A 21,832-nucleotide genomic window follows, 5' to 3' on the forward strand; every position below is an offset into this window, starting at 1 on the left:
CCCTTTCTCCCTCCCTGTCTCCCTTCTTCCTTCCTTCCTGTCATTTTTGTTTGTTTCTTTCCTTCATGTTTTTACGTTTCAGTACCCCAAGGTCACTATGAAGTTAAGGAGGGTCTTAAACCTCGGATCCTTATGCCTCCCAAGCCCTGGGATTACGGATCTGCACCACCCTCCTCAGTTTTATTTGGTGTTAGGGATCAAACCCAGAGCTTTGTGGGTGCCAGGCTATACCCAAGTGAGCCACATCCCCAGTTCCCACTGGCCTTCCCCCACCTCCGCTCTCTTTCAAATATCATCTCTATGCGTATATCTAGATCAATAGGATTTTTACATTTCCGGAGGAAGCAATGCACAAGTGTGCCATGGCACCTGCGCGGAGGCCGGAGGACTTCTTTCCTTCCACTGTGTCCATTTCAGCTTGTCAAGCTTGGTGGCTAGCATCTTTACCCACTACGCCACCTTGTTGGTCCCCTGCCTGCCTTTCTTAATTAAAAGCTTGGGTTGTAAGACTTGAGTGAGTTTCCTCCTGCCTCAGAGTCTTCCTGGTGGCCCTTCACACACACACACACACACACACACCCCGTTTCAGCCCACCACCACCTCTTGAGCTCTGGCTGTGGGAGTCACTGCTGGGCAGGTCTAACGTAGGCTAGATCTGGGCTCACTCCCCTAACTGCTGTTGCTGATGTTGGAGGTCAAAACCTCACACGGGGGTAAATAATACAGCAGTGAACCATGTCATCAGGAGCCAAGGGTGTCAAGAGTAGGCTGCCCTCTTGAAGTGGGGAAACTGAGGCAAGAGGTGTCAGGAAGTGCAGGAACAAGGACTCTGGGAAGAGGAGGCGGGTTTGATCAACTGCACCAAGTACTGTTGAGATCCCATCTCTTCTCCCGGGGCCTGTTTCCTTAGCTGTAGAAAATGTGGCTGGTTGCCTACTTGCTCGCTCGCTCGCTCGCTCGTCTGCCTGCCTGTCCGCTCAGGCAGAGATAATGGCTGTGGAATCGCAGAAGTGCTGAGTAGAGATTCCTCCTTCCTCCTTGCTGCTGCCGCCCCTCCAGGGCAGGGCAGAGACCAGGATCCACTTCCTAGGGTCCCCCCATTTGTGCCAGAGGGAGGCTGACATTTGGAGTCTATGACTGTCCGTCTGTGGTGGGAGCATTCAACAAAGCAGCCGGGGTCTGGGTTATGGAGTCAGCTTTAGGTAAGAACCCGAACTCTTGATAAAATCGGCCTCCCTAACTGTGGGGGATGGGTGAAAAGAGTGGGTACCCTCCCCCGAGGGTACTGGCACATTGTGCCTGGGACCTGATGAGCCTCACGCTACAATAAATGTCCGTCTGAGGGTATAGTCCGAGGTCACTGCAAGTGTGTAAGATGAGGAAGAATGGTGTTTCAGACCACCAAGCCTGGGTAACTCAGTGCCAAAGTCAGGGCTAGTGTCGCATTGACCTATGTCCCAGACCCCAGCACTTTCCAACACTGCCCCGCTTCTGCTAGCAGGAGCCAGCCTTCCCACCTCTCTCCATCCTCCTTGATGGAAGGTAAAGCCAAGGGAAGAGAGGAAGAGGCAGGTCCTCTTCCATAGCATCTCAAGCAGGCAGCAGGGGTGGGATTGGACATGTGCCAAGGATTCTGGTGGATCAGTTGCTGCCGGACACTCACCTGCCTCAGCCCAGGGAGCTGCTCAGCTAACAGGAGCTGCCCGAGGCCTGCTGGCACAGAGCCTAGGACCTGTGGTAGGGTGTGGAGATCAGGGAGCAGGGCCTCTCATTTTCTTCTCCATCTGTCAGCCTGGGCACAAATGAGGCAGCCACTTAAAGAATGCACAACCATGTTTTTATTGGTGAGAAAGGGGGTGGCCAGTCAGCCAGGACCTCAGACAGCCTGAGCAGCAACTCCAGAGCCCCCCTCATATGGCACTGAAGACTTGTCCCATGCTTGCCAGGGCTCCAGAATCAGTCTTCTCTCTTCTTCAGAGACCAGGCCCTGCCCCCAACCCTTCCCATCTTCCTTTGTCTTCTTCTCCTTCTCCATGGCACAGCCTCAGCAGGGCCATAATCATTGAGGAGCATGTTGGTTTGGGGAGCCTACAAATGGGGTTCCAGTTCCAGCAGAACCTTCTGGAAGGGGGAAGAGCCAATGCCGCCCTGGCCTATCTTAACAGTTCCACGGAAGCCTTTGCTATCTGAGTGTCCAGTGGTTAAGACGTGACAGCAGCTGCCTCAAGTCTGGGGAGGCACCAGAAGCTACTAAAATACAAAGAATCCAGCAGCCTGTTGTGGCTCCTTGACCAGAGGAAGCCTCTGCCAGGCATGCCCTGCAGCCGGTTGGCCTGCCTGCTTGCCTATGCATGTCTCTGTGACCTCACCCCTTGCTATTAGCTTCCAGGTCTGTCCTACTGTGGGAGGGGGGCGACACAGGCCTGCCATGGGGTTTATTGGGGCGTCCAAGTATTGTGTAGGGTCCCAGACTGCAGGGGGAGTGTGGGCCCTCCCCTCCCACTGCCTGCAGCAGGTTAGGGAGTAATTAGAGACTATTAGAGGAAATTAAGCCTCACCTCCAGATGTAACTTAATGGCCTACCCCACCCTTTCCTAATATCTTGGGCCCCACCCCCTTCACATCTGGACCAACAGCCTTCAGGTTCAGTGGCCCCTAACACTCAGCCGTGAGTCCCAGGTTTCCAGGTTCCCCCACCCCAAGATGGGCAACCTCTCTGCCTTCCTGGTCCGACCTTCCTGTCCACCCCTCCCCACCCCCACCCACGCTTGCAGACTTCCGAGGGCCTCCCTATGCCCCGCAGCATCTTCCAACAGGAAGTACCGGGCCTCATAATTAAAGGCTGCCCCGACAGGTAACAAGCATCCTGCAGAGATAGAGTTGGGCATTAGAGGGGCTTTTGTGCCTGCCCGCGTCCAAGGACCGAGCTTTCCTGTCCTTGTTTGCCTACATTGAGCTGAAGGGTGCCAGAGGGCCATGGCCTGAGGTCCTTTGAGGAAAAGGACACCCCAAATCTTCCTCTTCATCTTGCACAATCCGGAAGTCATTCGAAACCATGGTGTTCTTGCCCCAGGGTCCTGGCATGGTGGACATTTCTGAAACAGCTCCAGAGCTATTTTTCTCAGGCTCCAGAGGGGTGGGGGTGGGCAGTTCAAAGTGGGGCGTGGCTACAGAGGCCACGCCTTGAAGCTTCCGACCTTTGACCCTCTGGGGGCTCTGGCTGGGAAAGGGAAAAGGAAAAGGGACGATAGTCTCCTGGGCAGGAAAGGAGACTCCAAAAGTGAATAAGTGTGTGTCCTCCTGGCGCCCCGCTGACCACAGTAGCCAGCCGGCTTTCGGGCCCCAAGAGGGTGGAGGCTGGATCGTGGCCCTTGCCCAGGGACTCTCATCAGCAGGGCAGTAAGGGTGGTGGTCAGGCAGGCTCAGGGCACGGAGTTCCACCACTTAAAGGTAAAAGGTTTCCTCCGCACATTAGTGCCACAATGGATCTCTCCGAGCAGCTGGTGGTAAAAGAGAAAATCGTCGATAAAGACGCAGCGGAGACCCAGCGGCTCCAGCAGGGAGCGCACCTTCTCCTCCAGGCAGCAGCGACCATTGATGAGCGGGCCGAAGGGCTTAGGGATGCCCAGGTACTTGCCGAGGACCACCATGTTGACCTGCAGGAGAGAGGAGGAAGAGCCATAGTGGCCGCAGATGCACCGCACCTCTGAGCTCTGGCTCTGTTGAGCCATCCTCACCAGAACCAGGGATTGGTCAGGAGTAGGGTCTAATATGGGGTTGGGGTATGTGCCCATTCTAATTGGGGAGTCGTAAGCAGGAAGGTGGTGAGTCTGAGGCCAGCCTGCGCTAAATAAATAAAACATATCTCTGGCCGCCAGGTTCTCCCAGCACCCCTCAGTCCCTACCTGTTACAGGGTCCTCCTAGCTGGCTTACCCAATCACCTACCCCAACCCTTCAGTCCAGGGGCTAGGCTGTCCTTCCTTATAGAACCCAGCCATTTTGGTTACCCAGCTCCTTTTTTTGGTCTATTCTTGGGCTCTCCTCTCTCCCCTCTTCCCTCTTTTCACGTGACCCAGTACAGGGTCCCGTTCACTCTGGACTCTCCCAGATGTCCCAGCCTCTGGCTATTCGATCTCTTTTATCTAAACAAACAAACAACCCAAAAACCTCCTTTATATCCCCACCTTATCTAGGAGCAGTCATATCCTCCCGGAGTGTGTGTGTGTGTGTGTGTGTGTGTGTGTGTGTGTGTGTATTTTCTTTCACTCACTAGCGTGGCAACTCCTCTGCAGTACACAGCTTGCCCTGCTGTTCCTAGCATCCTGTTAGTCCTCAGCCCTTACTGAGAATTCGGGTACTCTAGAAACATCACCCCTAAATCTCACAGCCCCGCTCTGAGATTGTGTGGTTCCGGCAGGGTAAGTCACATTATCAAAGTCACAATAGCTTGTTGCCTGTTCTATGGGCTGGAGTGTACAGACTGGGGACTGGTGGTGGTGGGGTTATGGAAAGGGGGGGGGGTTGCAGGGAGTCCAAGGGCAGGGAGAGGAGTAAGAAGCCCTGCTTATTGCCATGACCAGGCCTCCGCTCTTGGAGTTACGAGTTCGAGGTCAGACTGGTCTACAAAGTGAGTTGCTGGTCCACAGAATGACCTTGTCTGGGTTGGGGAACTCACAGCCCCAAGATCATGGGCTTTAATCTCACCCGTGCCCGGTGGTCTTTCAGTGTCTGGATGCAAGCAACCATTAGCACACGTGGCTGTGTAAGTTAAAGCCACTTCCTGCCTCCAGTTATCTGCAAGCCACACGTCATCCCAATGGCTTAGAGGATGTTCTGTTACACTAAGACTACCAGAGCGCTCACCCCACAGGGAGAGCTTAAGCGGAAGTCACAGCCTCAAGCAGCGATGATCAGCAAGGAAGGATTTCACCCGCCTGGCACTCTTGGTTCTTACAGGAGACTAGAGATGCAGTTAAATACCGTGTGGTGCTGTAGGAGGCTCAGGTGGAAAAGTGTTTCTGAGGGGGATGGACTTCAGGGACAGCCAGGAACCTAGGTACGCCCCTCACTCCTGCCTGCACACCCCTTCCCTAACTTGGTTCTACTCTGGTCTTGTTCCGAGAGAAGTACCCAAGTTAAAGGCACAATAGAAGAGGAGGGTCACTTCCCACTCCAGAGCCCATCTCTCATGGAGATCCTTACCACACATCCTTTTCTGGCAGGAAATAGGCTGACCCCCTGGCTGCTGTAATAACTTCGCTTAGGCCCCGCCCAACTGAGGGCACGTGGCCTCATCTGCCCGTCGGCTGCCTATTGGTTACTATTGGTTCCGCCTGCCAGCAAGCCCTACACAGAAACCCCCCACCACACACACACTCCCGGCGAGGGCCACTAAACAAGCCAGTGAGCCTCCGGGATAGAAGGCAGAAACATCCAAGTCTACCTTTCCATTTAGAAAATAAAAGCTCTTTCCGGTGCGGCTGGCGGCCCTACTGTGGGATGTCTAGCAGCCCTCCCAGCTGCTGTCCACCAGCTGCCAAAGACACCGGCTTACTGTGCATCGCAGACGCCCAGGATACGCATCTGCCCCGCTTAGGAATTGCTGACCCAGCTGCCTCTTTATCCGTATGTCCTCCTACCCACCCACCAGGGACCCTCACCATGTCAGGAAAGAAGGCTTCAGCGTAGGCTCCCTTCAGGAAGAACAATTGTGGGATGTCCACGATGTCGCTCTCGGAGAGGCCCAGCTCCTGCTTCAGCACTTCACGGTTCCAGTCGATGCATTCCTGGGGAAGAGGGAAGCCGGAGGGGGGGCAATACAGAGGAATCTATGTACGCTGTGCCCGCGTGGGCACCTCCGAGCCTTTCAGTGGCTTTGTGCAAACCGATTCCAAAGTGGGGAAACTGAGGCTCAAGGCAGTTTGCCTAACTGCACAGAGCCAGGAAAAGCTGAAGTTTGGTTCTAAATGACCCTGTCACTTGATTACAGTTATTTTATTATTATTTTTTTATTTTCTGTGTATGGGTGCTTTGCCGGCCTGTGTGCCTGTGTGCTCTGTGCGTGCTGGAGCCAAGGGAGGGCGCCATCTGTCGCAGAACTGGAGTTATAGATGGCGATGACTTGCCACGTGGGTGCTGGGAATTGAACCTCTGTCCTCTGGAGAAGCAGCCAGTGCTTTTAACTGCTAACTCTGCTCTTTAGCCTTTGGTTACATTTTTAACTCCGTGTGTGTGTGCGTCTATAGGTATATGTGGATTCCTGGAATCAAACTTAGCTCATCAGGTTTGGCAGCAGGGACCTGATGAGTCCCTGTCATTTTAGCATACCGCCCCAACCACCATGTGGCTAATATTTCTGCTAGCCCCAGCTATCTAGGTACCGACCCTGGCTTGGTGCAGAAAGGCCAAGGGGTTTCCTCCCCTCACTGAGCCCAGCATCACACACAGCAGGCGCCATCTTTGCTGAGCCATATCCCTTCCTAGACCTGTCCCACCTGATCTCTGCACAGGACTCCTAAGGACCCCATGTCTCTCACATTCACACTTCCGGTGTGGGGGCTTGAATTCACCTCCATGGAAATGAACTGCACCCCCAGCGCCAGGCAACCCCAGGTGCCTGCTGCGGCCTGAGGTGGTCAGCCTGTCCCCAAGTCTGCCAGCCCCCTGAGGACAAGGCTCATTCCCATACCTTCAGAAATCTGCAGGACAAACTAAAGCCGGGCCCTGTTCGCCACAGGCTGGACATTGTCACCACCCAGCCTCAGTCTTGTCCTCACCTGCACATGTGCGCTGTCCCTCCTGAGGTGCTTGTCGGCTAAGATGTCATTGATGCTTCTCTTTGTCTTATGCTTGAGGCCTGTGAAGGACAGACAGACTGCATTCAGGGGCACAGACATTGTGTGTTCAGGGTCACAGACAGATTGTCCATGGCTCAGGGACACTGACTGAAGCCCCCAAGTCTGAAGAAACACAGTGCGGGCCAGTGACTCTGACAGAAATAAGTTGGGGAAAGAGAAAGGCCAGACGCTGAATGGCTGCCTCCAGCTGCCTGGTCAAGACTCAGAAATGCTAGGGAAAGGCCCCAGGTCTCCTCACAGCTCCCAATACTGACCTCTCACACCTGCGGGAAGCCAGCTTACTTCCACGATCCTTAAAACCATCCTAGGAGGGGTGGTTGTCATTTTGGATTAAGAGAGGAAACTGGGGTTCTAAGAGGCAAGAGCACATCCTCGGGTTGACCTCACCTCTAGCTACGGTTGAGCCCATCTGAACCTAGGTGGGACCCATGCATCCCTCTCAAAGTCCAGCCACTCTACCATCTAAGGATCTGGGGTGATTCTCTGGCTCCTCAGTTCCCCTCCTTCTTGCCCCAGGGCAGCAGTAGGACAGATGACAACCTTATTCACTCACCTTCAAATTGCTTAGCCTCCCCGTAGCCCTCCTCTTTCTTCTCCTGGAACAGCTCGAGGCAGGCAGTGGGGCTGGCCAGGAGTAGCCGGAAGCCCTGCCACAGAGGGGACAAATGGCTGAAGGCATGGATCCATTCGATGCTCAAGACTTCCAAAGACACTACAGGAGCCGGAAGTGTACTGGGCTCTGTTCTCCCCGACGCCATCCACCCCACCCACCACTCACTTGGGTCCCACCTGCAATTCTTTCCCCACACTGGTCTCCCTACCCAGAGTTCCTGCTCAGTTCCTGCCCCCCACCTAATCCAGGTGTGTTCCTGCTCCAGCTGTTCACTGTTCTCCCTCGCCATGCTGGGCCAGAATCTTCGCCCAGCCACCATAGTTACTTATATCCATGATGTTCAAGGGCTACTTTCTTTCTAAGCAATCTCTACAAAAATGGAGAGACTCTGGTCAGTCTAGAAACCAGAGCCCAGGCCTGTTTACAATCCTCCCCAACCAGCCTCAGAGTCTATGGACCTGAGTGCGGGTGGAACCCTTCTGAGCCTCGGTTTTCTTACCTGTAAAATGGAGTCAATAAAAGGGCTTGTTGGAGGGTTACATGGCTAAAAGTGTGCGTGGGTTTGGCATATAGTACTTGAGTCATTTTTCCAACTCTTACCAGTGTTGTTCCTGACTCTTGGAACGGTCTAGGTCTGAAGAGACCAGCAGGAACCACACAAGTGTCCTCCTGGCCTGAAGCCTTTGACTCCTCCAGGAAGCACTCCCTGATTAACAACAGCCTACAGCATATTGACCCTATAGGACTGAGCTTGTGGCAGTGCCCCTGTCCTGAGCCACCCCATCAGGCCAGATATGGCAGAGGTGACTCTGTTGGAAGTCTGTGGGACGGTAGTGTGGGGGTCACACCTTTTGGTCAGAGGTGGGCACAAAGGTTAGAAACTCATCCACGTGGCCCACGGAAAGCCAGTCAGAGTAGAGTTCCACTGGGGCCTGCACTTGCTGGGCCTGCAGGAAGTCACGCACCACCCTGGCCATCCGCCGCCCGCTGGACCTGGTGGGAAGAGATACCCAATCAGACTCCTTATGTCCTCATAAAGCTCTGAATGGGTCCTCCTTACCAGAGGGGAAACTGAGGCTTAGAGAGCTCAGGTGACACAGTCTTGGCCACACTGAGCTGAGGTGATACCAACTTGGCCATACTGCTGAGAAAGGTCAGGGACACAGTTCACCCATTAGGCCTGGAGATTTGAAGCCACAGCTGAGGCCATTGGGAACAGAGGTGGGAGGATATCCCAAGGGAAGAGAGGCAGACACCATACGTCAGGGGACAGGTGGGGCATGGCAGATGCAGGCCAAACCAGGGTCAGGAGTCAGGCTTGGCAAGGGGACAAAGCTTGTTTGAGTAAGGCCTTTTGAGCCCAGCCAGCCACACTGGGGGACAAAAAAGGCCAATCTTACTCACTACAGACTGTTTGACTCACATGCGGCCTGGGGCATTTAGGGTTCCCCACTGCCCAACCCCCAGAAGTGCCTAACATGAGATCTAGTATTTCCTAACCTCCTTTACCCAGGAGAATGCAGCAGGAGCCACCTCCCAGACCTCCCCATGTAGCTGAGGATGGCTTTGAACTCCTGATCCTTCTGCTTCTGGCTCCTGAGTGCTGGGATTACAATCGAGCAAGACCACGACCAGTTTACACAGTGCTGGGGGTTCAGGGCACGTTTCCAGCTGAGCTGTACCCCCAGGCCTGGGCTTCAAATCGCTGGCCTTCAAACCTTAAGGTCTGGCCCTGACCTTTCTCGACTGTGTGGCCTAGGCTGTCTTTGTGGCTTCCCAAGTCTTAGTTTCCCCTCTGGGAAGAGGACCCACTTGAAGAGTTATTCTATGTTAATAAAAAGATCCTGTTCCCCATAGACTGTCCAGCGTAAGGCCACACCACCCACAAGCTGTCAGGCTGGCCCAAAACAAGGACCAACACTAATCACTTTTTATCCTCTCTGGGTGGCCGGTGGCCTATCCCTCACCCTGGTGCCCATTGGAGATTCATCCCTTATGATCCGCCCAGAGGGATGCTTTCAAAGGTCAGACTATGTTCCTCTTCCAGATGGCCTCACTCCCATCTCACCCCCAGAAACTGCCTGAACCCCTCCTAGCTCTTCCTGACTTCCCCACCGCCTGCTGCCTACCTGACCCCACTCTGACCCTGACCCTCTCATTCTGGTCTCTTGCTGTGCCCTGAACTTACCAGACACATTCCTGGCCCCAGGACCTTTGCACTTACTCTGCCCTCTGGCTAGAATCACAAACCTCTCCCCATGGCCTCATGGGTCCCCTCTTGCCTCTTCCAGGGCTACCTCAAATCTTGCCATCTTTCTCTGAGGTGCAAACTCATGAAAGCCAGGTCCCCTTTCTTTCTCGGTGGCACTACCTGGGATATTACTTGCCTGGTTTTCACCCCCTGCTTTGATGCATGCCCTCCCAGGGCAGGGGCCCAGGGGGTCTAAGTTGTTCTCTGATAAAGTCCCAGGCCTACTCACAAAATCTCTGCTTCAGAAACACTGGTGAGAGATGCAAACACTTTGGAGCAGCCCTGTCTAAAGGCTTCAGAGGCAATACGGTTAGTGTGGTGCTTGCCTAGCGTGCATGATGTCCTGGGTTCAATCCCTGGTACCGCATAGACAGGGTGTGGTGGCACCCAACTGTCGTCACAGCATCTGAGAGGCAGGGGCAGGGGATCCTTGGCTGTATTTTGAGTTTGACGTCAGCCAGGGCTACACAAGACTCTGCCTCGAAACATTAAAAAGTAACCCAAAAGCCCATAAGTTATAGTGACCAGAGCCTGCCACAGACAAGCTTGGGGAAAGTGCAGATGGAATTGTGGGTAGAAAGTGGGAACCACATTCTTATGTCTGTTAATTTAATATAGAGTGCACCGACTTGAAGGCGGTCTTTAAAAAGTGAGAAACAATCCAGCAGGTTCGAAGCCGTGCTCCTCCTTGGAACCCCTCTTTCTCCCTCCTTCCTGGAGGCTGAGGCTAAGGGATGATCCAAGCCCCGGGAGACTCAGATTCATCTCTGCATCATAACCAAAGACACCACCAGGAGGCAGACTTGTTCAGTGATCTGAGCTCATGAGTGGCGAACCCAAGGCAGCCAAGAAAAGGTCTAGTTTGTTGGGTACCCACTGGGTACTTGGCTCAAGCTTGTTACACTTAATACCACTTTTTGTCCTCAAGATCATCCCGAGTCGGGCGGTGGTGGCACAGGTCTTTAATCCCAGCACTGGGGAGGCAAAAGCAGTTGGATCTCTGAGTTCCAGGCCAGCCTGGTCTACAGAGCAAGTTCCAGGACAGCCAGGGCTACACAGAGAAACCCTGTCTCAAACAAACAAACACAACACAACAGACAACTAAAAGAAACCATCTTGGGAAGCACACATAGTAGCAAAGTCACCATCTGAGGCCCCCTCCCTCACCTTGTACCTATTGGCCTCTCCTTTCCTTCTCCTTCAGTTTTGGCCCCTGCCCACTGGCCTCCTCCCATTTCTCTAAACCCTCTGGCAAGCTCTACCTCAGGACAGCAGGCCACCTACCAACTTCTACACTGGGAGCCACAGAGGACACCTGGATTCTGACTGCACCACTAATCCTGTGTGGCTCTAAGCCCGTAGCTGTCCCTCTCTGAGCAACAGGATCTCATCTGTCCATTAACGGTCTTATTTCCGGTTTTCGACAGTCCATAGACCGATGGCTCCTCAGCGGGCCACAGCCAATGGGCACCTGGAGACTCCGCCTCCCTTGCAGGTCCTTCATGTGAACCTAGCCTAGCGGTCCAAAAGCAACTTGAGAGGGGAGGAAAAATCTCCGGACTGGGGGGGGGGTATGTCCCCCTCCATCCCCAACCCCAACTCTGTGTGGGGAACGCGCTCACACACACAAAAGCCAGAAGCCGACATCACGTGTCTTTCTCTATGGCTCCCCACCTTATTTTGGGAGACAGGGTCTCTCACTGAACTTGGGCTTACTGTTTCAGCTACATTGGCTGCCCTGCGAGCCCCAGGGCTCCTCTTGCCTCTGTCCCTCCCACCGGTGCTGGGATTACCCGGCTGCTGAGGATCAAACCAGACCTTCCCACCTGCAAAGCAGGCCCCTTGCTCACTAGGCCATCCGGCCAGCCCCAAGCGAGAGGGCCTTTTCTTAGGGCCCACTTAACAGCTGGAGAGATGAGGCATGAGATCTAAAAGTTTGACATTATTTAAAATGCGCCAGCATTGCCCGCTTGGCATCCTCAGAGCCTCCTTTACCGGACGCTGCTTTTTTGTTTGTTTTACTTCGTTCTTTCCCCCTTTTTAGTTTGTAATTCTCAGGTTTCCTTTTGTTTGGGTTTTGGGGTTTGGTGACACACGCCTCACTGCAGCCAAGCCTGGCCTTGAACTCACGACCTTCCTGCTTCAGCCTCTTGAGGACTGGGGTTATAGGGTTGTAGCACCATGCATCACACTCACAGAACTCTCACCTGTGTGCCTGGCATGTGACCTTAATTTGAATGAACAGATTGGCCGCCCGTCCCTCTCCAGCCACACTCAGCCCAGTGCATCAGGTTCCAGCCCCCAGCTCCGCGCCTCCCTTGGTACCAGCGAACCCTGCCTTGTACGATGTAGCAGGCTTTCCACCTGAGGCTATGTGACCTTCCCACTGTCAGAGGCCAGCTGGGGCTCAGAGGACTAGTTGGGGTACACTCAGGCTCCACACCAAGCTGTACAAACAAAAGGGTTATCCAGGGTCTGCCGTGGTAGTGCCCCTGTGGGCTTCAAGGAACACACTCTCTTCTGGCTACCTGGGGATGGGGAGGGACCCACTCGGTGCAGTGAACAGACATCTGCACCCGTCTTCATGTTAACTGAACCCCGAATAGAGCACCTTGTCCCCTGCTCCATTTCTGCTGGTCGCATGGGGCCACCGAGATGTTCTGCCTGTCCTGCCTCTGGACCCTTCCAAGACAGGACAACAGCGAATGGCTTCTCCATGTCTGTCCCCGCTTCAGTGGCAGAGGGCATGTCACACACACACCCCCCCCCCCGCTTGGCTGACTTCAGACAGGTCCTCGTTATCCCAGGCTGGCTTTGAATTGTCACTGGAGCTGAAAATGACCTGTCTCCATCTACCCAGGTGCTGAAATCACAGACTGGCCGCCTCTCTTGGATTACTCACCCCAGGCTGGATGGAGGTCCAACCCAGGAAGGTTCTCTTGCACGGTAGGCGAGCCCTATCAATGGAGCTCATCCCCAGCCTCTGACGTGCTGGTTTAATGTGGTGATTATGTTTATCAAGCTCTGAGCAGCTAATCTGACTCTGAGACCTTCTTATCTCTGGACAGCCATTCCCATGGGGTGGAGAACACTTCTCAGTCTAGACTCAGTGACAGTCATTCCATGGGTTCTGGGGAGCACCTCCTAGTCTGGAGAGCCACATGGCTGAGCTTACTGAATCCTCCCACCCCTGACACCCTTCCAAGCCACTCACTTAGGAAAGCTGCCGCCGATGAGGATTCTGCCGAGGGGGTACTCTGTGTTGCCCACCCTCACTGGCGGGCTCACATCCAGGTTGCCGAAGGAATCCAGGCCAGAGGCCCCTGCGAACTGGATCTCCCGGGTCACATATCCAAAGTCAGGACCCTAGAGAGGCACCATCAGAGACCCCCCAGACGGGAGGGTCAAGGGGGAAAGGAGCCATGCCTAGAGGAGGGGAGGATACTGGATATCTGCTCCCTGGCTCTCTGCTTCCATCCAAACCTTCCAAGCCCTGGTCTACACTCTGAACAGCTCAAGAACAAGTCACTGCCCAGAAGAGAGCAAGTCACCAGGCCTTTGATCAAGCAGCGTATGTCTAAGGAATTCATGGGTGGACAGACAGACCGTGGCTAGGACAGGAAGGAAGAAGGAAGCAGGTAAGTGCTGGGAAGATGGGTCCGGAGGTAAAGCAAGCACTTGCCACACACGTGTGAGGACCTGAGTTTGGTCCCCCGCATCCACAAAAAAGCCTGGGGTAGTAGCACACACTCGGCATTCCAGTACTGGGAGGTGGGGTAGACACATGTGGAACTCTGGGGCTTACTGGTCAGTCAGCCTACCAAACTGGCAAGTCCCCAGCCAGTAAGAGACACCGTCTCCCAAAAATAAAATGGACAGCTACTGGAGACACACAGACAAACTGACAGACACACACACACACACACACATACACACACACACACACAGACAGAGACAGACAGACAGACACACACACACACACACAGAGTGTGTGGGGGAGACAGACAGAGAGACAGAGACAGAGAGAATGGGGGGGAGAGGAAGAGGAGGAGGAGGAGGAGGAGGAGGAGATGAACAAGAAGGAGGAGAACAAGAAAAAAGGAGAAGACACCACACATTAAAACTTGTGAGCAACTCAGGCCTCTTGACACGCCCATCAAGAGAAGACCTTCAGAAGCCTCGGCCTACACAGTGAGCCAAGAAGAAGCACCATGAACTCAAAGGGGGCAGAGGACTAGTGCATGGGTACCCCACTGGCTTCCTGGCTTGAGCCCATTGGTTAACCTCACTAACCTCAGTGTCCTTGGCACTGAAAGCTGGAAGGCAGTGTGAGTTGTACCAACTACTACTGTCCCATAGCACAGTCCCTGGGGTGGCATGCCCCTAGGCTACATTGCCCCTCAAAGTCAGGGCTGACATTTCCGTTGACTCCCCCCCCACTGAGAATGAACCCCTGACCAAGAACATTTCTGTTCTGCCTCTTCCAGGGTACAGCTGTAGTGGGGGTGGGTGTCTAATTTGCATGTTATCTGCATTCTCAGATGGCTCCTTCTAGCCACTTTCCGGGCTGTTGTCACCACCCACACCATGAACTTTCACTAGGGCTCCTAGGACAGGAGCTACCAAAGGCCTGCCCCCCCCACCTCCCCCATCCCAACCCCGTATACTTGGCCACACACCAGGATCCTCTTAAGGGCGAAGTCCCTCAAGCCTCTGTTTCGGGGGGAATCAAAGACCACGGGGAAGGACTTGTGAGGGGCGTCAATGTAGCCAAACTCCATCTCGTCCTGTGTGAGGAAGAAAGCTCTACAGCAGGCCTCCCGGGGGGGGGGGATCAGAAAAGATGACCCCAGATAAGGACACTACCCATGACCTGGGAAGGACACGGGGAAGGGGGGGGGCTTCCAGTGCTCCATCCAGGAGAGCTATCCCAGAGTCGGGGCTTCTGGAGGAGGCAGGAGATAATTCTCTTGCTCAAGGGTGGCTCCTAGCTCTGTGCCAGCTTGCTCTGGCTCCAGGAGGCCTGCAGGCCCATGTCCGCAGGCTTAGATGGTAGACGGAACTGAGCTTCTGTTCCCCCAGGCACCCACCACCCGCTCACGGTTCTCCTCTGGGTCAGCCTTGCACTGACCTGTATCCAGCGGTCATTGTGATTTTCTGCCTGGGGACAGACCACGAGTTTGCAGTTGGCCTTCATGGCTAGGTGGGACATGTCCTCCAAGAACTTGTCATTGCGGCCATGGATGTCTCTCACGCTGCAAGGGCAGTGACAGAGGGACCAGAATCCATTTGTGCCTGGACTGTGTCCCTGAGTTCAGAGTATCCCTACCTTAGAGAGGATAGAAGACCTGGGGTTGGGAGGGGTTGTGTTCCTAGATCACATCAGATGACCAGTGCATGGACAGGGAAAAGCCAGGCTGTGGAGCTCAAAGCCAGGGTGCCTGAAACAACCCAGGTGGCTTTGGAGGTGACCCAGGGTTGATGTCACTGATGGAATGTCAGTAAGTGGGCTAGCCTGGTCTTCTCAGAGGAGGCTGGGACACTCAGCATCTAGCTCAGCAGGTCTGTCTTCCACTTCGACCAGTGATAGCTCAAGGGATGGCCAGCAGAGGCCACCAGATACCAGGCCATGGCAGAAGACCCAGGACAGCCAGAATGGGACAGACTCACACTGGACCCTGTGGCTGGGTCCCTAGGTCCTCAGAAGATGCAGGAGTGACCAGGGAAGGGTGAATGAAGCTAGAAGTCCCTACCCTAGCACAAATGTGGGGCTTAGCCCCACCACAAATCTCAGATAGCAGAGGCGAGATTTGAACTCCTGACCTTCCTCCCTGTACCTCCTAAATGAAGGCCTGCAGGCCTGCACCACCACACCTGGCCCCAACACCCAGACTGAATTCAAGGTGCCTGGGCCTCTGTACCAGACAGGGAGCCATCGGACTTGGAGCTGCTGCTGGTGGCTATGGCCTGACCTTCACCACAGTCCTGTGGCAGCTCGGGGCAGCTCGGGGCTACGTGACACCTTTCTTGATGGAGGGCTGGCCAGCCGCAGGAAAGGATTGTGTGCTTACTTCTCTGGTTTTGGCACGGTGTGGCTGGGGGGCTCACCTGCACACATAGAGCTCCAGGGGTGGCTGGGTGTTGGGGGTCATGATCCAAGGAGCCACTCGGAAAGTCACGCTGTCCGTGAAGACTGACACCTCGGAGAGGGGCTGGGGGAGAGGAGAGCTCAGTGGTTTTGTGGGTTCCTGGGTGCCCCAAACCCAGGCCTCATATGGTACGTACCCGTGTGTCCACCAAGCTAACACTGAGAGAGAGCAGCCCTGAGAAGTTGGCGTCAGGGAAGGCGAGTCCTTCCACATAGAACTGTATGTCCTTCTCCCCAGGATGCCGTTCCACCTCATAGGAGTTCTGACGGGGTCCTAGCACCTGTTTGTAGTTGGAGAGGGAGGTCCCACCTAAGGAGAACAGGGTCAGGCCAATGTGAGGACAGGGTTGGAGCTGGTAGGACAGAAGGACAGGAAACCTGTGGCTGGAATCTGGGTTTGAAGCACCTCTGGGGAGCTCTACTTCACTTTCCTCCCAGCTCCACAATAATGCAGAAGCTGTGTGACCTTGGCTCAGTGACTTAACCTCTCTGAGCCTCAGGTGAAGTGTATAGCAGACAAATAAAGTAAAGCATCTCCAGCTGGAAAGATGGCTCAGTGGTTAAGAGCCCTGACTGCTCTTCCAGAGGTCCTGGGTTCAAATCCCAGCAACCACATGGTGGCTCACAACCATCTGTAATGAGATCTGTTGCCCTCTTCTGGTGTGTCTGAAGACAGCTACAGTGTATATAATAAATAAATAAATCTTTAAAAAAAAAAAAAAGAAGAAGAAAAGAAAAGCATATGACTCAAAAGGTGCTGAGGACATCGGTCCACGGTGCTTCATGCCAATTAAGGTATGTCAATAAATGGACTATTACACACCCACGAAAAAGCAATGAAGTGACCAGCATCTAGGTCCCAGCCTCTTAGGTTCTTGCTTGGGCGGGGCCACTGGCCAGCAAAAGTTCCGTGCAGACTGACTGGCTTGAGGTGGGATGGGAGTTGGGGGGATCTTGGTGTCCAAGAAGCTTGGCTTGGAACTCTCTCTACCCCACTTGGCTGCATGGCAGTGACTGTCCTCGGGTCTCAGTTTCTCACTTTGAGCAATTGGAGGAGCAGTTGGGGCCCCATGGAGAAGCCGTGCAAGCCACAGTGAGTTACTGAAAGGTGACATACCCAGGGAACACAGAAGGAGGAAAGATGTGACAGGCCGCAGTCACTCACCCCGGGCACAGAAGACTCCTAGTCTTCTGGAATCCAGCAAAGACGCCTTCAAGACCAGCTTGTGGCTCTCAAAAAGTTCATCAGGGCCGCCACAGCTCAACACCATTGGGGACATGTCCTGCAGGTCTGGGAGAGTGACTTTTAAGACAAAGCCCCCCTTCCCCAACCCAGACCCCCTCTTTCCCTCCCCTCCCCATGCCTCACTCACCCTCCAGCGACCTCAAATGGCTAGCGTGCAGGTCCTCCCTGGACCCGTGGATGTCTCTGTCACAGTTCACCAACAGGATGGCCCCGGAGCCCCCGGAGCCCCAGCGCCAGGTTTTCTGGGGCACACAGGAGGGCTTGGGTTACTCAAGCCTGGCGATTCCAGGACGTGGACTAGAAACTTGGGTTGGCTCAGAAACTTTCATATTCTGGGTTCGAGTAAAGATTTAGCGAGGGACCATGGGCACGCGAGCAGACGTTTCAGCCATGGCCCAGACCCTGAGAGAGCCACTCTTGTGTGCTGAATAACTTGCAAGAGCATACGCAGGGGCCGTGCCCAGCACTCACGGCGAGGAGGCAGGGTGACGTCACCACACACAGAAATGGCCACGCTTTGGCTCTCCCTAACACCCACTCTGATCTCCATGAAGAAGAATCCTCTGTCCCAGCAGTCTCCTGGGCCTAATATTCAATCCTAAGGTCTTGCAGGTCCTTCCAGGCTGAGGGTCAAGATGCCCGACTCTGGGGTCATCACCGTCCCCGTACCCCATGACTTTGCAAAAAGTCATGGAGAAACCCCGGGAGGGAACCCTTGGGCTGCACAGTCAGTGTCCAAACCCAGGTCTCCGGGATTGTACAGGTTCGCTGTTTGCTTCCATGGTGCTCTATGCCACCTTTGCCCACCCCTGAGCAGATGCCATCCTGAGCCAGCCTGTGTACGTGGTTTCGTTGTAGCTCCCACCCACAACCCCCTCAAGCAACATTGTGCATCGAATAATCTGCGTAGTCCCTCAAGCGTTCTCCCCACCTTGTCTTAAAGACCTGATATCCAGCCGACTCTCCGCATATCCCCTACAAACTGTACCTCCCGCCGCTGTGGGACAACCTGCTTCTTGTGGGATAACCCCATTCTCCCCTTCATTCTTTCAGCCTGGCTGTAGCTGAATACCATACCCACCTCTACCAGAAGGAGGCCATTCTGTTATTCAGCACACACACACACACACACACACACACACACACCCTTGAAGCACCTGCCATGTAGAGAGGTCCAGATCCAACCCCCTGAACTAAACAGCAAGCAGAATAAGACAGACCAGAGAGGGTAAGTGTTTTCTCAACAGTCACACAGCATGCCTGTCACACACCCTAAGCTACTGCTCACGTGAGCCAGTTTGGCCATCCTTCCAGTGGATAGAACAGATCTATTGGCCGCTCTTCTAGAAGGAGGGTCGTCTGCTGCCAAGATCACCCAGATCCCTGCCTGCCAGCTTCACGCTCGGGGTATCCAGGGTCTCACCTTGTCACCAGAGCCTTTCTTCACCTTGCCTGTGCGGCCTGTGTCAACATCAAGGGACACATCTGCAAAGGGTGGACAGGTCACCTGTAGCTCTACCTGGGATGGCCCAGACAGCTTGACTCCCATACCAGCTGAGGACCCAGAAGCCCAGCTCTGGAGGCTCGACATTCAGGGCCCATGTGCTGGCCTAAGGGCTCTGGCTAGAGTGACACTGAATGTTCTGGTGTCGGAGGGACACAAGTCACTAGCTTGGCCATGTGTCCTATGTGACCATGTTTTAGAGACCCCGAGTTTCTATGTCATATGCAGGGTGGGGGCTTAACTATAGCCCCTGGGGACCTATGATCAGGGTCTGTCATCCTCAGAGGATGCTGCCTTGGGCTCTGGGTGAAAGAGGCACACGGCTCTCCATGGCTCTAGGTTGGGTCTCGGGGACCCAGGGACAATGGAACTTCCACGAGGAAGCCATTGTGGATGGAGCTCACAGCAGTGACATTTCTAGACTCTAGTGGCCCTAAGCATGGCTGGATCTCAATCCCTATGGTCCTGGAGATGTCTGATGTTCCCAAGAGGCCATGGGGTGAGGCGGGTAGCTGAGGCTTTGTCCTCTACAGCGCTACAATCTTCAGACACCTTCGCCACATCCAGTAGCTACTGTGTCCACAGCCAGGCAGGAGCAGACTCACCAACAGCAGTTAGGTACAGCACGCTGTGGGCCAGGGCAGCAGCGTCCTGTGACTCAAAGTATGACACCTTCACCTGGGGAAGAAAGTCAATCCTGAGAGAAGGCAAAGCAGGGGATGAGGAGGCCATCCCTACACCCCGTTTTCAAGCTAGAGGCTTCATGACTGTTCCAGGGCCCTAAGGAGAAAGGAGAGCTACAAAATGGGGTACGGTGACTCCAGGACATTCTGAGGATGTGAGAGAGACAGACAGACAGGGGCCTAGTCCTTCTGACCTAGGCAGCTTGACCTTCCTTGGCATTTTTTGCTCTCTGGAGAGGAAATGACCGGCCTGGTCCCACAATCAGCGAATATGAGGACTTTTGACAAAGTCCAGGCTCCCACCCCGACCCACTTGCCCCATGCGACGGGATTCCTTCCAGGGAAGGTTGTCTTAGGCTCCGCCTACAGTCACGTGCAGAGCCATACACAGGTCCCAGCTTGTCCCAGCATGGAGAAAGCACCAGGGGCTAGAGAGATGGCTCAGCGGTTAAGAGCACTGACTGCTCTTCCAGAGGTCCTGAGTTCAAATCCCACCAACCACATGGTGGCTCACAACCATCTGTGATGAGAATCTAATGTCCTCCTCTGGTGTGTCTGAAGACAGTGGCAGTGTACTCAAATATATGAAATAAAGAAATAAATCTTCAAAGAAAAAAAAAAAGAGAGAGAGAAAGCGCCAGGCCAGCAGTTGAGGACAATTCAGTTATTCAACAACCACTGTGTGTGGTACACGCCAGGCCCAGCAGGGAGTTGCCAGTCAAAGGTGGCTTGCTGGTTACATGTGAAGGCATGAGTGGGTGTGGTGTGCTGGGGCCCTGCATGAAAGCGTGTGTACAGCCACGAAATCCTGCTTGGGGAGCACAGGACTTTGGGAACAACTGCAGAGAATAAAATAAACATGTGTGGATCTGAAGGGTGACCAGGTTGTCTCGGTGTGCTGTGTGGTGTTGGGGTGGGTGAGATGTGTCTGGGTCTCTGTGGAGATGTGTCAGGAGATGGCTGGGCTTGGGATACAGGCTAGTCCCCTCCCCCGACTATGAATAGCGTTTACCTTGAGGTCATGTAAGTCCTTACTGACTGTGTCCGCCACCACCACCACATCCACGCTGGCATCCAGGGGCCAGTGGGCTCGGCCTGCCGGCTCTGCCACTTGTGAGGGATCGTAAACCATGTAGATCTTCACCTCAGAGCTCCCGGACACCCCAAAGGTCTTGGCGCCTTTGGGCACATCACTGCGAAGAGAGAGGGAGGAAGAGACTGAGGGGTTCAGAGAGTGGTTGTGTGAAGAAGAGGCTGGGGCCTGGGATGGAAGCACCCCCTCACTGGTGGGGCTGGGGATCCCTGCCTCCAAATCTCGCTCTAGTTGCCTGGTCCTTCCTGCTGGTTCATGAGGACACCAAACTATCTTATCCCCAGATCTTTATATATACCTCAATGCGCTCCCTGCACATATATCTACGAGGCTCACACCCCCCCCCAGGCGTCAGGGCTCTGTTTAAATGTCCCCCCTTTCAATAACCCTCCTAGGTGGTTAAGGCTAGCTGTCAACTTGAGAGCATCTAGAATGATCTGGGAATTTGGGCCTTAGAGGGATCGTCTTGAGTACATTAATTGACTCAAACGAGTTTGCGAGATGGCTCAGCGGATAAAGGGGCTTGCCGCCGAGCGCCCAGGGGGATCTGAGTTCAATCCCCCAGCCCCAAATGGCAGAGTGAAAAAAAAACCAACTTCTTCCGACCTCCGTTCATGTATGTACAGACGCACGCACAAATACACCCTCTAACATGAGACATTCATTGATGTGGGAAGACCCCTCTTAATTGTGGGCGGAGCCGTTTCCTGGGCAGGCAATCCTGGGCGGAGCCGTTTCCTGGGCAGGGAATCGTGGACCGAACCGGAGAGGAGGGCTGAGCAGAAGTGTGCATTCAGATCGTTCTGGTTGCTTTACCACAGCGATGGGAAAAGAGACCAATACCCACCCCCCATCCCTCCAGCCAAGGCGAGTCACCTTCCGGCTGTCCTGCTAGCTTGGTTCCCGAGGGCAGCCAGTTTGCCTAGCTGGATCTCCAGAGTGTGTGCAGGGCACTCAGAAAATGCTTGAGAAGGAAGGGATACAGTCCTGCTTTCTGCCAACCCCCGAGAGTTTCCCATGGGCCCATCTGCCCTGGGATCTCACAAAACAGCTTCTCTCTGTCCACCTGAGAAGCCTCAGAGCTCTTGGCTCTGGAGAGACAAGGAACCAATCTGCTGGGCCCCTCAGGACCACCTGCTTGGGGTCCTACCACAGCTGCAGCTTCAGATGGAGCGGACTCAGGATTTGGGGGCACCCAGAGTCACGCCTGCAGAGTCCTGGGGAGATGTATTTGTTTATTGACTTGCCAGATACAAGCTGCCCACCTGTGTCAATCACTAGCCTGGGGTCAGGCTCCACAAAGCCTTCATCCCTGAGAACACATCAGAAGCAGGGGTGGGGTGCACGAATGCATGTCTCCCTCCCAACCCATCAATGTTCAGGGCTCTACGTAGTGTCTCACGGCTGTGAGGCCCCTGACTACATATACAAGATGA

The 21,832-nt window shown here is 54.4% G+C and overlaps 1 protein-coding gene across 1 annotated transcript in view; it reads right to left on the reverse strand.

Annotated features, from left to right (window-relative positions):
• Positions 1-3,422: 3,422 nt before the first annotated feature.
• LOC308424843 (protein-arginine deiminase type-1) overlaps positions 3,423-21,832 on the reverse strand; it is a gene marked incomplete at both ends in the record, with an annotated part of 28,871 nt that continues 10,461 nt past the window's right edge. The window contains 15 exons of the mRNA XM_080922031.1: positions 3,423-3,656; positions 5,662-5,787; positions 6,778-6,857; positions 7,412-7,505; positions 8,320-8,464; positions 12,937-13,088; positions 14,402-14,509; positions 14,854-14,977; positions 15,831-15,934; positions 16,008-16,180; positions 17,036-17,161; positions 17,244-17,358; positions 18,540-18,601; positions 19,226-19,298; positions 20,316-20,496. Of these exons, the coding sequence (XP_080778157.1) occupies positions 3,423-3,656; positions 5,662-5,787; positions 6,778-6,857; positions 7,412-7,505; positions 8,320-8,464; positions 12,937-13,088; positions 14,402-14,509; positions 14,854-14,977; positions 15,831-15,934; positions 16,008-16,180; positions 17,036-17,161; positions 17,244-17,358; positions 18,540-18,601; positions 19,226-19,298; positions 20,316-20,496 (1,897 nt within the window). The remainder of the gene's footprint in view (positions 3,657-5,661; positions 5,788-6,777; positions 6,858-7,411; positions 7,506-8,319; positions 8,465-12,936; positions 13,089-14,401; positions 14,510-14,853; positions 14,978-15,830; positions 15,935-16,007; positions 16,181-17,035; positions 17,162-17,243; positions 17,359-18,539; positions 18,602-19,225; positions 19,299-20,315; positions 20,497-21,832) is intronic.

The sequence above is a fragment of the Micromys minutus genome (assembly GCF_963924665.1).
Source record: "Micromys minutus genome assembly, chromosome: 9".
Lineage (NCBI taxonomy): Eukaryota > Metazoa > Chordata > Mammalia > Rodentia > Muridae > Micromys > Micromys minutus.